General features: G+C 56.0%; 1 protein-coding gene across 1 annotated transcript in view; it reads right to left on the bottom strand.

Moving 5' to 3' along the window:
* Positions 1-337: 337 nt before the first annotated feature.
* Positions 338-12,905, bottom strand: part of INTS3 (integrator complex subunit 3) — a 35,090-nt gene continuing 22,522 nt past the window's right edge. Inside the window, exons 14-30 of the mRNA XM_030965410.1 lie at positions 12,305-12,411; positions 11,613-11,732; positions 10,088-10,217; positions 9,428-9,482; positions 8,975-9,078; positions 8,402-8,446; positions 8,130-8,249; positions 7,045-7,198; positions 5,219-5,287; positions 4,442-4,517; positions 2,918-3,031; positions 2,411-2,459; positions 1,834-2,001; positions 1,222-1,322; positions 1,067-1,139; positions 830-989; positions 338-754 (exon numbers count right to left, since the gene is read on the bottom strand). Of these exons, the coding sequence (XP_030821270.1) occupies positions 677-754; positions 830-989; positions 1,067-1,139; positions 1,222-1,322; positions 1,834-2,001; positions 2,411-2,459; positions 2,918-3,031; positions 4,442-4,517; positions 5,219-5,287; positions 7,045-7,198; positions 8,130-8,249; positions 8,402-8,446; positions 8,975-9,078; positions 9,428-9,482; positions 10,088-10,217; positions 11,613-11,732; positions 12,305-12,411 (1,723 nt within the window). The 3' untranslated portion in view covers positions 338-676. The remainder of the gene's footprint in view (positions 755-829; positions 990-1,066; positions 1,140-1,221; positions 1,323-1,833; positions 2,002-2,410; positions 2,460-2,917; positions 3,032-4,441; positions 4,518-5,218; positions 5,288-7,044; positions 7,199-8,129; positions 8,250-8,401; positions 8,447-8,974; positions 9,079-9,427; positions 9,483-10,087; positions 10,218-11,612; positions 11,733-12,304; positions 12,412-12,905) is intronic.

The following is a 12,905-nucleotide window of genomic DNA, read 5'->3' as shown; positions in this document are numbered from 1 at the left end:
GGCACAGGCAGCACCGGCTGGCCGAGGTCACCGTGTCTGTCCTCTCTGTCCCCTCCCCATTGTCACCTCCCCTCTGCCCCCTCCGGGGCCTCCCCGTGTCCCCCTGTCCCGGGGGGTGGCAGTGTCACCGTCCCGGTGGTGCCACCACGTGTGTCCCATCCATGTCACCCCTTTTTGGGGACGGGGGACACACACACACGACCCCCGCCCCCCCCTCCATGTCACAAACTGGGTCCGTTCAATACAAAACAGGAAAGTTTTTATTGCTGCTTTTCTTAGAAACACTTAAAAACGCTCCAGGGAGGGCAGGACCCCTCCCCAAATTCCGCTGCCCCCCCCTCACCCCAGGAGCCCCCGGTGAGGGGGGGGCAGGACCCCCCAACTCCCCCTCCCCAAATCACCCTGGAGCAGCCACTCGGTTCCACCCTTTATTTACATCTCTGGAGGAAAATGGGGCTGGGGGTTCCCCCCTTTGTCCCCTGAGGGGGGGTCCCACCAACAGTGGGGGCGCGGGGGGGGCAGCGACCCCTCCCCAGGTGGTGAAAAGGGGGGGGAGGGGAGGGGGAAGGGAGTGGGGGGCACCCCGAGCTTGGGGATTTGCTGGCACCGGTTTGGGGGGTTCCCCATGGGAAGGGGATCGCGGGGGGGTTCCCATGGTGGGGAGGGGTCCCACCCCTCAGTCACTGTCCGACCCCACAGCAGAGGAACCTTTCCTTTTCCTCTTGGCCGGTTTGGGTTTGGTGTCCTCCTCCTCCTGCAGGGACATTGAGGGGGGTCACACGGGATTTGGGGAGCTCAGGGGGGGCTCGGGGGAGGGCGGGGGTCTCACCGAGGCGCTGCTGGAGCCAGACTCCTCCTCGTTGTTGGGGGGCTGCGCCGCGTTCTTGCGGCTGCGGGGGCTGGCCAGCGCCGTGGCCTTGCGGCGGCTCTTGGGGGGTTTGCTGGAGGAATCCTCGTACTCCTCGGCCAGGGAGAAGAGATCCGAGAACCTGGGGGGGCACCGGGGGGCTCAGGGGGGGTCTGGGGTCTTCAGGAGGGGGGAGGGAAATGTGGGGAGGGGTCTCACTTCATTTTATGGGCCTCGTCGCAGCTGGCCTGGACGTGCTGCAGCGCCTGCAGGATCGGGGTCTGGCTGAAAACTGGGGGGGAAATGGGGAGGGTCAGGGCAGGGAGGGACCCCAGACCCAAATGGAACAGCCCAGGGTATGGGGGGGCACCCACAGTTGTGCTTGGTGTTGGTGAGGTTGAGCCTGAGGTTGTCCAGGTGCTCCAGGATCTGCTCCAGGGTGAGCTGGGCCAGTTTGCTGCTGGAGCTGCGGAGGCTGCGGGAGAGGAGGGCAAAAAATGGGGTGAGAATCGCAAAAAATGGGGGTGAGAAAGTAAAAAATGGGGTGAGAAAAAAAATGGGGTGAGAAACTAAAAATGGGGGGGAGAAACAAAAAATGGGGGGGAGACACAAAAAATGGGGGTGAGAAAGTAAAAAATGGGGTGAGAAACATCAAAAATGGGTGAGAAACTAAAAATGGGGAGGAGATACAAAAAATGGGGGTGAGAACCCAAAAAATGGAGAGGAGATGCAAGCAATGGGGGTGAGAATCCAAAAATGGGAATGAGAAACTAAAACTGGGGTGAGAACCTAAAAATGGGAATGAGACACAAAAAATGGGAGTGAGACACAAGAAATGGGGATGAGATATAAGAAATGGGGATGAGACACAAGAAATGGGGAGCAGAGCCCAAAAAATGGGGAGGAGACAAAAAAATGGGGGTGAGACACCAAAAAATGGGGAGGACTGCCCAAAACTGGGGAGGAGAGCCCCAGGACCCCCAGACCTCTGGCGTTTGCGGGGCAGGCTGTTGTTTTTGATCAGCAGGGCCTTGATGTGCTCGCCCAGGAGGTCGTCGTGCCGCAGCCCCCAGTGCCGCAGGATGCTGGTGGTGAACTGGTCCTCGGGGTGGCACGGCCTGCTCAGCACCATCTTCACCATCTCCTCGCTGGGCCTGGCACAAAGGGCAGTGGGGAAGGGCGGGGGGACAGCCCTGGACACCCAGGAGAACCCCCAGAGCCCCCCAGAGCCCCAGGAGACCACCCCAGACATCCCCAGACTCCCAGGACACCCCTCCAGACCTCCAGGAGACACCCAGAAGACCCCTCAGGCTCCCAGGAGACGCCCCTGACCTCCAAGAGACCCCCCCAGACCCTCCCAGATCTCCAGGAGAACCCCCAGGAGATACCCTCAGACCCCTCAGACCACCAGGAGACCCCTCAGAGCCCCCAAATCCCTTCAGGGTCCCCTGGAACCCCTCAGAGGCCCCCAAATCCCATCGCTGTACCCCCCCCAGAACACCAGGCATGTCCCCCCTCCCTTGGGGACACTCTGGGGGTCCCCCCTGTCCCCCCCAGACTCACTTTTCCCTGCGCAGCTGCAGCAGGAGGCAGGACAGGGCCTCGGGGTGCTCTGCCAGGGGAAGGAGGTTGGCAATGTCCCCAGGAATGTCCCCCAAAAAATGTCCCCAAAAAATGTCCCCGAAAAATGTCCACCCCTGGGAATGTCCCCAGGAATGACCCCGGGAATGTCACGTGGGAAATGTCCCCAAAAAACGTCCCCCATGGGAATGTCCCCAAGATGTCCCCAGGAACGTCTCCTGGATGTCCCCCAGAAGTGTCCCCTCTGGGAATGTCCCCCAAAAAATGTCCTCCATGGGAACGTCCCCAAAAAGTCCTCAGGAATGTCCCCAGGGTGTCCCCAGCTCACCCTTGTACTCGAGGTGCTGCAGGATGGGGATGTTGTGGGACAGCAATGTCCCCTGGGAATGTCCCCCCATGGCAATGTCCCCCCATGGCAATGTCCCCAGCATGTCCCCAGGGCATGTCCCCAGGGTGTCCCGGGATGTCCCCAGGGTGTCCCCAGCTCACCCTTGTACTTGAGGTGCTGCAGGATGGGGATGATGGTCTCCAGGGGGATGTTGTGGGCCAGGAACAGCTGCCAGGTGCAGTACTGCTCAAAGGTCTCCCAGTCCAGGCTCTGAACTGGGGACGGGACAGGGGGACAAAGGGGGGGGACAGGGGGGATGGATAACAGGGACAATGGGGATAATGCGGACAATTAACCCCATTAAAATGGGGTTAGTAGGAATAATGGAGATGGATAATGGGGACAAAGGAGATAATGGGGATGGATAACAGGGACAATGGGGTTAACAGGGATAATGGGGACAGCAGGGACAACAGGGATCATGGGGATGGATAATGGGGACAGCAGGGACAACAGGGATCATGGGGATGGATAAGGGGAGAATGGGATGATGGGGACAGTGGGACAATGGGGACAATGGGATAAAGGGGATGGAAAATGGAGACAATGGCGTTAATAGGAATAATGGAGATGGATAATGGGGACAATGGGATAATGGGGGATAACAGGGACAATGGGGACAATGGGATAAGCAGGGACAACAGGACAATGGGGTTAACAGGGATCTGTGTCAGCCCCTTCCCCAGCTCCAGGGACCCCCAAACCTGCCCTGGTCCCCCCACCCCTCTGGGCCCAGGGAATGGGGACAGAGCCCTGACCTGGGAACGGGCTGTGGGGCAGGGCTAACGAGGCTCCCTAATTAACAGGCTGATCCCAAAAGCTGGATTTGCTCTGGGAACACCGAGGGACCCCACAGAGAGGCCGTGGAGCCGATTTTGGGATTTTGCGTGCCCTGCCTGGCACCCCTGGGGGCACAGGGATAAATCCCACGATCCGCCCGGGGCAGTGACCCTTTAATGGCAGCAGGGAATTCAGCCCCGGGCAGGGATCTCCCTCTGGAAAGGGCCAAGCTTGGATCTGGGGCAGGATTCGGGGGCTGCCTGGGACCTCATTCCCGTTCCCATTCCCATCCCATCCCCTTCCCACTCCCATTTCCATTCCCATTCCATTCCCATTCCTGTTCTCAATCCATTCCTGTTCCCAATCCCATTCCCATTCCCAATCCCATTCCCATTTCCTCTCCCATTCCATTCCCATTCCCATCCCATTCCTAATCCCATTCCCATTCCCATTTCCCATTCCCACCCCAATCTCATTTCCATTCCCACTCCCTTTCCTATTCCCCTTCCATTCCCACTCCCAATCCCATTCCTATTCCCTCTCCCTTTCCCATTTCCCACTCTCACTCCCAATCCCAATCCCATCCCATTTCCATTCCCTCTCCCAATCCCACTCCTGTTCCCAATCCCACTCCCATCCCATTCCCACTCCCATTTCCATTCCCATTCCCATTCCACTCCCATTCCCATTTCCTCTCCCCTTCCTATTTCCTCTCCCATTCCATTCCCACTCCCATTCCCATTTCCCATTCCCAATCCCATTCTCAATCCCATTCCCTTTCCCATTCCCTCTCCCAATCCCATTCCCATTTCCCAATCCCACTCCCAAGTCCCATTCCCGCTCACTGAGGATGTTGAGCACAGAATCCTTGCGGAACATGACGAGGTTTCCCATCATCACGTGGCACACGAGCTCCTGGAGCTGGGACGGGGCAGGGAATGGGGTCAGGGGGCTCTGGGGACCCTCCCCAAATGGGATCCAGTGGGAAAAGTGCCAGCAGCACCCCCGGGATGGGGCAGGGAATGGGGTCGGGGGTGACATTCCAGAGGTGCCCCCGGGAAATTTTGGGTTCTGTTTTTGGGTTCTCCCAGCAAATTCCAGGCCAGGCAGAGGGGCTCATTAGGGGTAATTAGCGCTGATTGCCCGGGAAACGGCTCTGCAGGAGATCCCTTGGGATCGACCTTTGAACAAGGGGATTTAGGCGAGGATTGGGGCCATGGACGGCTCATTTTGGGTGAAATTCGGGAAGGATTGGGGCCATGGACGGCTCATTTTGGGGTTAAATTTGGGAAGGATTGGGGCCATGGACGGCTCATTTTGGGGTTAAATTTGGGAAGGATTGGGGCCATGGACGGCTCATTTTGGGTTAAATTTGGGAAGGATTGGGGCCATGGATGGCTCATTTTGGGTGAAATTTGGGAAGGATTGGGGCCATGGACGGCTCATTTTGGGTGAAATTCGGGAAGGATTGGGGCCATGGACGGCTCATTTTGGGTTAAATTTGGGAAGGATTGGGGCCATGGACGGCTCATTTTGGGGTTAAATTCAGGAAGGATTGGGGCCATGGACGGCTCATTTTGGGTTAAATTTCCCAGGAAAGGGGAGGGATGGATCCCCCTCACCTGGAAGGAGTCGATGACAGCCACGATCATGTTCAGCAGCTCCCCGCTCCTCAGGGTCTCATCTGGAAACTGGGAATGCACAAAAATGCAATATTGGGAGCACAAATTCCCAACTGGGGAGCGCACAAATCCCCTCACCTGGGAATGCACAAAATCCCAACTGGGAATGCACAAAATGCAAACTCTCAGGGAAGCACAAAATGCAAACTGGGAATGCACAAAATCCAAACTGGGAATGCACAAAATCCCAACTGGGAATGCACAAAATCCAAACTGGGAATGCACAAAATGCAAACTGGGAACGCACAAAATGCAAACTGGGAACGCACAAAATCCCAACTGGGAATGCACAAAATGCAAACTGGGAACGCACAAAATGCAAACTGGGAACGCACAAAATGCAAACTGGGAATGCACAAAATCCAAACTGGGAACGCACAAAATCCCAACTGGGAACGCACAAAATCCCAACTGGGAATGCACAAAATCCCAACTGGGAACGCACAAAATGCAAACTGGGAACGCACAAAATGCAAACTGGGAACGCACAAAATCCCAACTGGGAATGCACAAAATCCAAACTGGGAACGCACAAAATGCAAACTGGGAATGCACAAAATGCAAACTGGGAACGCACAAAATCCCAACTGGGAACGCACAAAATCCAAAATCCGGGCAGGTTCGGGGAGGGACAGCAGGGAGAGCCCTCCCAAAATCCCCAAAATTCCAGTGGGGGGCAGCCGTCAGCCGGGGCTCTGGAATTCCCGGAATTCCCGTTTTTTTTTCCCTTTTCCTGGCTCTGCTCCCGGCTCCAGGGCCCCGCAGGAAACACAAAATCAATCAGGGCAGGAGCCAAGGGCTGGGACAGCGGCGCCAGGGAGAGGGACGGGATCTGGGATGGATCCTGGATTTGGGATCAGCACAGGGAATAACGGGATCCTGCCCTGGGATGGATCCTGGATTTGGGGTCAGTGTGGGGAACAGTGGGATCCTGCTCTGGGATGGATCCTGGATTTGGGATCAGCACATGGAATAACAGTGGGATTCTGCCCTGGGATGGATCCTGGATTTGGGATCAGCATGGAAAACAGTGGGATCCTGCCCTGGGATGGATCCTGAATTTGGGGTCAGCACAGAAAACAGTGGGATTCTGCCTGGATGGATCCTGGATTTGGGATCAGCACAGAAAATAGTGGGATCCTGCCCTGAACATTTGGAACTGAAAATAAATTCTGTAATTGGAATCCTGGATTTATATGGGAGCATCCTCTGAATTCAGAAAATAAATTTGAGAGAATTTTGGGGCATTCTCTGAATTCTGAGAGAATTCTGGGGCATTCTCTGAATTTCGAGAGAGTTTTGGGGCATTCTCTGAATTCTGAGAGAATTTTGGGGCATTCTCTGAATTTCGAGAGAGATTTTTGGGGCATTCTCTGAATTCTGAGAGAATTTTGGGGCATTCTCTGAATTTCGAGAGAATTTTGGGGGATTCTCTGAATTTCGAGTGAATTTTTGGGGCATTCTCTGAATTCTGAGAGAAGGGATTCTCTGGAATGGAGAATTTTTGGGGCACAATTCGGACAGAATTTTGGGGCATTCCTGATGGAGAATTTTGGGGCATTCTCTGCTGCAGCACAGCCTGGATGGGACCCGGGGCACATCTGGGATGGGATTTGGGCACACCTGGCGCTCAGGGCACACCTAGGAACAGGATTTGGGCACACCTGGGACTCAGGGCACACCTGGGATGGGACTTTGGGCACACCTGGCGCTCAGGGCACACCTAGGAACAGGATTTGGGCACACCTGGGCAGGTGAGGGCTCACCTCGGTGTAGATGGAGGGCGTGAGGAAGCAGAGCAGGCGCACGTCGTCCTCCTGGCACGCCTTCATGTCCATCATGAGGCAGGTGTGCAGCTCCCCCAGCTGCGTGGCCTGGGCGAACGACTCGTAGAGCCCCATCCTGCCCAGCGCCGCCTTGCTGGGGACACAGCGCACCTGGCACCTGCCACACCTGGCACCTGGCAGGGCTGGCACCTGGCAGGGCTGGCACCTGGCAGGGCTGGCACACACCTGGCATCTGCCACACCTGGCATCTGCCACACCTGGCACCTGGCAGAGCTGGCACCTGGCAGAGCTGGCACACACCCGCTGGGACACACCTGGCACACCTGACACACTCACAGAGCCCCATCCTGCCCAGCGCCGCCTTGCTGGGGACACAGCGCACCTGGCACCTGGCACACCTGGCACCTGGCACACCTGGCACCTGGCACACCTGGCACACGGCAGGGCTGGCACACCTGACACATGACACCTCACACCTGGCACACCTGTCACACACCTGGCAAACACCTGGTACTGCTGGCACGCACGTGGTATCACTGGCACGCACACACCTGGCACACCTGAACCACGCCATCACCAGGGACATGCACAGGCACAGGCAGGGGAGGGGCACAGGTAAGAGGGCGGGGCCAAGGTGAGGGGGAGGAGTCAGAGGGGAGAGGGAGGAGTCAGAGCAGGGCATGGCCCATATGAAGGGGTGGGGTCAGAGCAAGATGGGGGGAGCCAGAACAGGGCGTGGCCCAGATGAGGGGGTGGAGTCAGAGCAGGGTGTGGCCCAGATGAGGGGGCGGAGTCACAGGAGAGAGGGAGGAGTCAGAGGGGTGGGGCCCAGATGAGAAGGCGTGGCCCAGATGAAGGGGCGGGGTCAGCACCGGGCATGGTCCATATGAGGGGGTGGAGTCACAAGAGAGAGGGAGGAGTCAGAGGGGTTGGGCCCAGATGAAGGGGCAGAGTCAGAGCAGGGCGGGCCCAGCTGAGGGGGAGGGGTCACAGGAGAGAGGGAGGAGCCAGAGCAGGGCGTGGCCCATATGAAGGGGCGGGGCCAGCGCAGGGTGGGGCCTCACCTGGCCCTCAGGTAGTAGAGCAGGTGGTAGCCGATCTTGGGCTGTTTCTGGTAGAGCTCGGAGAGCAGGTCCAGCAGCAGCGAGAAGCCGCTGTTGTCCTCCTGCATCTGGCACAGGTTCCTTGGCAACAGCGGGAATGTCACCGGGATAACCGGGACCAAAAACCCCCAAAAAAACCCCAAATCCCCGGATTTCCCACTGGGAATGGGATGGGGAACTCCCTGGGAGTTTTGGCAGGCTGGGAATCCCCGGGGGTGTGGGAAGGGACCTACCGGAATATCAGGTACAGGGGCTTCCCCACGGACTCCTCCAGGGACCTGCGGACAGACGGACACTCTGAGCTCCCGGGAATGGCACCCAGGATCCTGGGAACGGCACGGGAGCAGCCCTGGGGAGCAGCCCTGGATCCCTCCGGGTTCTCCCAGGAAATGGCACGGGAACGGCCCTGGATCCCCTCAGGATCTCCCAGAAAATAGGACAGAAACAGCCCTGGATGCCCCCAGGTTTTCCTAGGAATGAGAACAACCCTGAATTCCTCTGAGTTTTCCCAGGAATGGCACAGGAACAGCCCTGGACCTTGCTGGATTTTCCCAGGAATGGGAACAGCCCTGGATCCCCCTTGGTTTTCCCAGGAATGGGAACAACCCTGAATTCCACTCAGTTTTCACAGGAATGGGAACAATCCTGGATCCCTCTGGGTTTTTCCAGGAACGGGAACAGCCCTGGATCCCTCTGGGAGCACAAGAACAGCCCCCGGACAACCCTGACCTGTATTTCCAGGAACAGGAGACTCTGGGAGCACAAGAACAGCCCCGGGCCCCGCTCTGAGTTTTCCCAGCCCTTACTCCTCCGTGATCTCCTCCGGCAGCACCTCCCCACGGAAATGAGCCTTGAACAGCTCCTGCAGGCACGAGGCGAGCACCGAGAGCTGCTCCGAGTCAAAATCCTCCTGGGAAGGGAGACAGGGGGCTCAGGGACTGCCTGGACTGAGATCCTGGCACGGGGATGTGACACAGGGACAGATCCTGGCACAGGTAGGGGCACAGGAATGGATCCCAGGCTGCTCTGGAGGGGTTCCAGCACCAGGGATGGATCCTGGATTCCACCCAGGATTAATCCCAGATCCCACCCAGGACAGATCCCACATCGACCCAGGACAGATCCCAAATCCTGCCCAGGACAGATCCCAGATCCCACCCAGGATCAATCCCAGATCCCACCCAGGACAAATCCCAAATCCTGCCCAGGACAGATCCCAAATCCTGCCCAGGACAGATCCCAGATCCCATCCCTGTTACCTCCAGGACCTGATCCACGATTTCCTGCATGACCTCGCACTGCGCCTCCGTGTCACTGCAGCAGCACAGGGACAGAAACCCCGTTACTGGGAGCACTGGGAACACTGAATGGGAGCACTGGGAGCACTGGGATGGGGTCAGGGCTGGCTCTGGGGGAGGCCCAGCTGTGCAGATTCCAGAGGGGGGGGATGAATTCCAGGATTTTGAGGGCACTCAGAGCCAGAAATTCCATGGAATGGCTGGGCTGGGAATGGAATGGGATTGGGAGTGGGATGGGAAAGTGATGGGAATGGGATGGGATTGGGAATGGGATTGGGAATGGGATGGAATGGGAATGGAATGGGATGGAATGGGAATGGGAATGGGAATGGGATTGGGATGGGATGGAAATGGGAATGGAATGGGAATGGAATGGATTGGGATGGGAATGAGATGGGAATGGAAGGGGAATGGGAGTGGGAAAGGGAATGGGAATGGGATCGGGATGGGATTGGGAATGGAATGAGAAAGGATGGGAAGGGGAATGGGAGCAGGACTGGGAATGGAATGGGAATGGGATTGGGATGGGATGGAATGGGAATGGGATTGGGATGGGATTGGGATGGGATGGGATTGGGATGGGATTGGGATGGGATGGGATTGGGATGGGATTGGCCCCACCTGCCCTTCTGCAGCTGCAGCACTTTGTCCCTCAGGGACTCGTCCAGCTGCTCCAGGAAGGGGGTGATGTCCACGGGCTCCTCCACGATGGATTCCTTGATGGGATGGAACCTGAACTCCCTCTTCTTGCCTGAAACCAGGAATTCCCTGGGATTCTCCTCCTTCCCAGCAATCCCTGGCCTGGATCCTCCTGCCCTCCTGGAGCCAGGGCTGGTTGTGGCCCGTCACCCAAAGAACTCCCCAAAGGGATTTGTGAACCTCCACGTTCCCAGAGGCAAAATTTGGGACGGGCTCCCCATTCCCAAATCCGAACCTCCAAGGAGGCAAAATTTGGGATTGGGGCTCCCCATTCCCAAACCTGAACCTCCAACGTTCCCAAGGAGGCAAAATTTGGGACTGGGGCTCCCCATTCCCAAACCTGAACCTCCAATGTTCTCAAGGTGTCTCCAAGGACACAAAATTTGGGATTGGGATTTTGAGGTTCCCAGAGCACATCCTCCGCCCCAAACCCCCTGGAACAGCGGGAATTCCGCAGGGATCCGACCAGTGAGGCTGGGAATGGCTCCAGAGGGGATTTGGGTGGGATGTGAGGCTGGAAAAATGCTCTGAGCTCCTGGGAACAGCCCAGGAAAGGGAACAAATGCTGTGGGCACAGATCCAGGACACAGGATTTGGGAATCAGCTCCTGGGATTTGGGAATCAGCTCCTGGGATTTGGGAATCAGCTCCTGCAGGAGGAAATCTGGGATTTTCCAGTGGGATCAGCTCCTGATTTTTGGCAATCAGCTCCTGGGTTTTGGGAATCAACTCCTGATTTTTGGGAATCAGCTCCTGCAGAGGAAATCTGGGATTTCCAGCAGGATCAGCTCCTGATTTTTGGGAATCGGCTCCTCCGGCAGGAGGAAACCTGGGATCTCCCAGCTCCTGCTCCTGATTTTTGGGAATCAGCTCCTGGGATTTGGGAATCAGCTCCTGATTTTTGGGAATCAGCTCCTGCAGAGCCTCCCTGGAGAAAACTGGGATTTCCCAGTGGGATCAGCTCCTGGGATTTGGGAATTTGGGATTTCCCAGTGGGATCAGCTCCTGGGATTTGGGAATTTGGGATTTCCCAGTGGGATCAGCTCCTGGGATTTGGCAATCAGCTCCTGCAGAGGAAATCTGGGATCTCCCAGCTCCTGCTCCTGATTTTTGGGAATCAGCTCCTGATTTTGGGAATCAGCACTTGGGATTTCCCAGTGGGATCAGCTCCTGGGATTTGGGAATTTGGGATTTCCCAGTGGGATCAGCTCCTGATTTTTGGGAATCAGCTCCTGCAGAGCCTCCCGGCAGAAGAAATCTGGGATTTCCAGCAGGATCAGCTCCTGATTTTTGGCAATCAGCTCCTGGGATTTGGGAATTTGGGATTTCCCAGTGGGATCAGCTCCTGGGATTTGGGAATCTGTGATTTCCACCGGGCTCGTCTCCTGGGATTTGGGTTTTTTGAGGGAATCCCGCAGCCTGGCGGGGAACCCCAGGGCCTCCCTCACCTCCCTTGCTGCTCAGCTCCTCCTCATCGTCACTGAAGGCGGCCTCAGCGTTGTCATAGCAACCGTCATCCTTCTCCAGGTGATTCTCCATCTCCATGGCAACGGGCTCCTCGATTTTCACTGGCACCAAAAATCCCAATTTAATCCCCCAAAAATCCCAATTTAATTCCTCAATTTAATCCCCCAAAATCCCAATTTAATTCCCCCCAAAATCCCAATTTAACTCCCCAAAATCCCAATTTAACTCCCCAAAAACCCAATTTAATCCCCCAAAAATCCCCATTTAACTCCCCAAAATCCCAACTTAATTCCCCCGAATCCCAATTTAATTCCTCAATTTAATCCCCTGAAATCCCAATTTAATCCCATAATCCCAATTTAATCCCCCCAAAATCCCAATTTAACTCCCCCAAAAATCCCAATTTAAGTCCCCAAAATCCCAATTTGATTCCCCCAAATCCCAATTTAATTCCCCAATTTAATCCCCCAAAATCCCAATTTAATCCCATAATCCCAATTTAATCCCCCCAAAATCCCAATTTAACTCCCCAAAAATCCCAATTTAAGTCCCCCAAATCCCAATTTGATTCCCCCAAATCCCAATTTAATCCCCCAAAATCCCAATTTAATTTCCCAATTTAATCCCCCAAAATCCAAATTTAATTCCCCAAAATCCCAATTTCATTCCCTACCTTCCATGGGGGGCGAGGGGGAGCTGCAGAATTCCGGGAATTTCTCCCTGAGCATGGCCCGGAGCTCCTTGTCCAGTTTGGGGTTGTCAAAGAGCGGGGCCAGGTGCCTGCAAGGGAGAATTCGGGGAAATTCCACCTCAATTTGGGATCAGCCAGAGCTGGGATGGGGCCTCATCCCCCTGGGAATGGGAGAAGGGGCTGGAATTCCTGAAAAATCCCAAATTCCCTCTTTTCCCTCATGGGCATTGGGATCCCCTCACTTGAACGTGGGAATGGGAAAAGGGGCTGGAAAATTGGGCTGAAAAATCCCAATTTCCTTTTTTCCCCATCCCTTTTCCCTCATGGTTTTTGGGATCTCCCCACCTGTGCCACAGGAACATGGAAATGGGAAAAGGGGCTGGAATTCCTGAAAAATCCCAATTTCCTCTTTTCCCTCATGGGCATTGGGATCCCCTCACTTGAACATGGGAATGGGAGAAGGGTCTGAAATTCCTGAAAAATCCCAATTTCCTCTTTTTCCCCAATCCCTTTTCCCTCCACCAGAATATGGGAGAGGGAAAAGGGGCTGGAAAATTGGGCTGAAAAATCCCAATTTCCTCTT

Source organism: Camarhynchus parvulus, chromosome 25 (assembly GCF_901933205.1).
Source record: "Camarhynchus parvulus chromosome 25, STF_HiC, whole genome shotgun sequence".
Classification (NCBI taxonomy): Eukaryota; Metazoa; Chordata; class Aves; order Passeriformes; family Thraupidae; genus Camarhynchus; species Camarhynchus parvulus.
The sequence above is the reverse complement of the archived record's forward strand: the minus strand, read 5'-3'. Positions and strand labels throughout refer to the sequence as shown.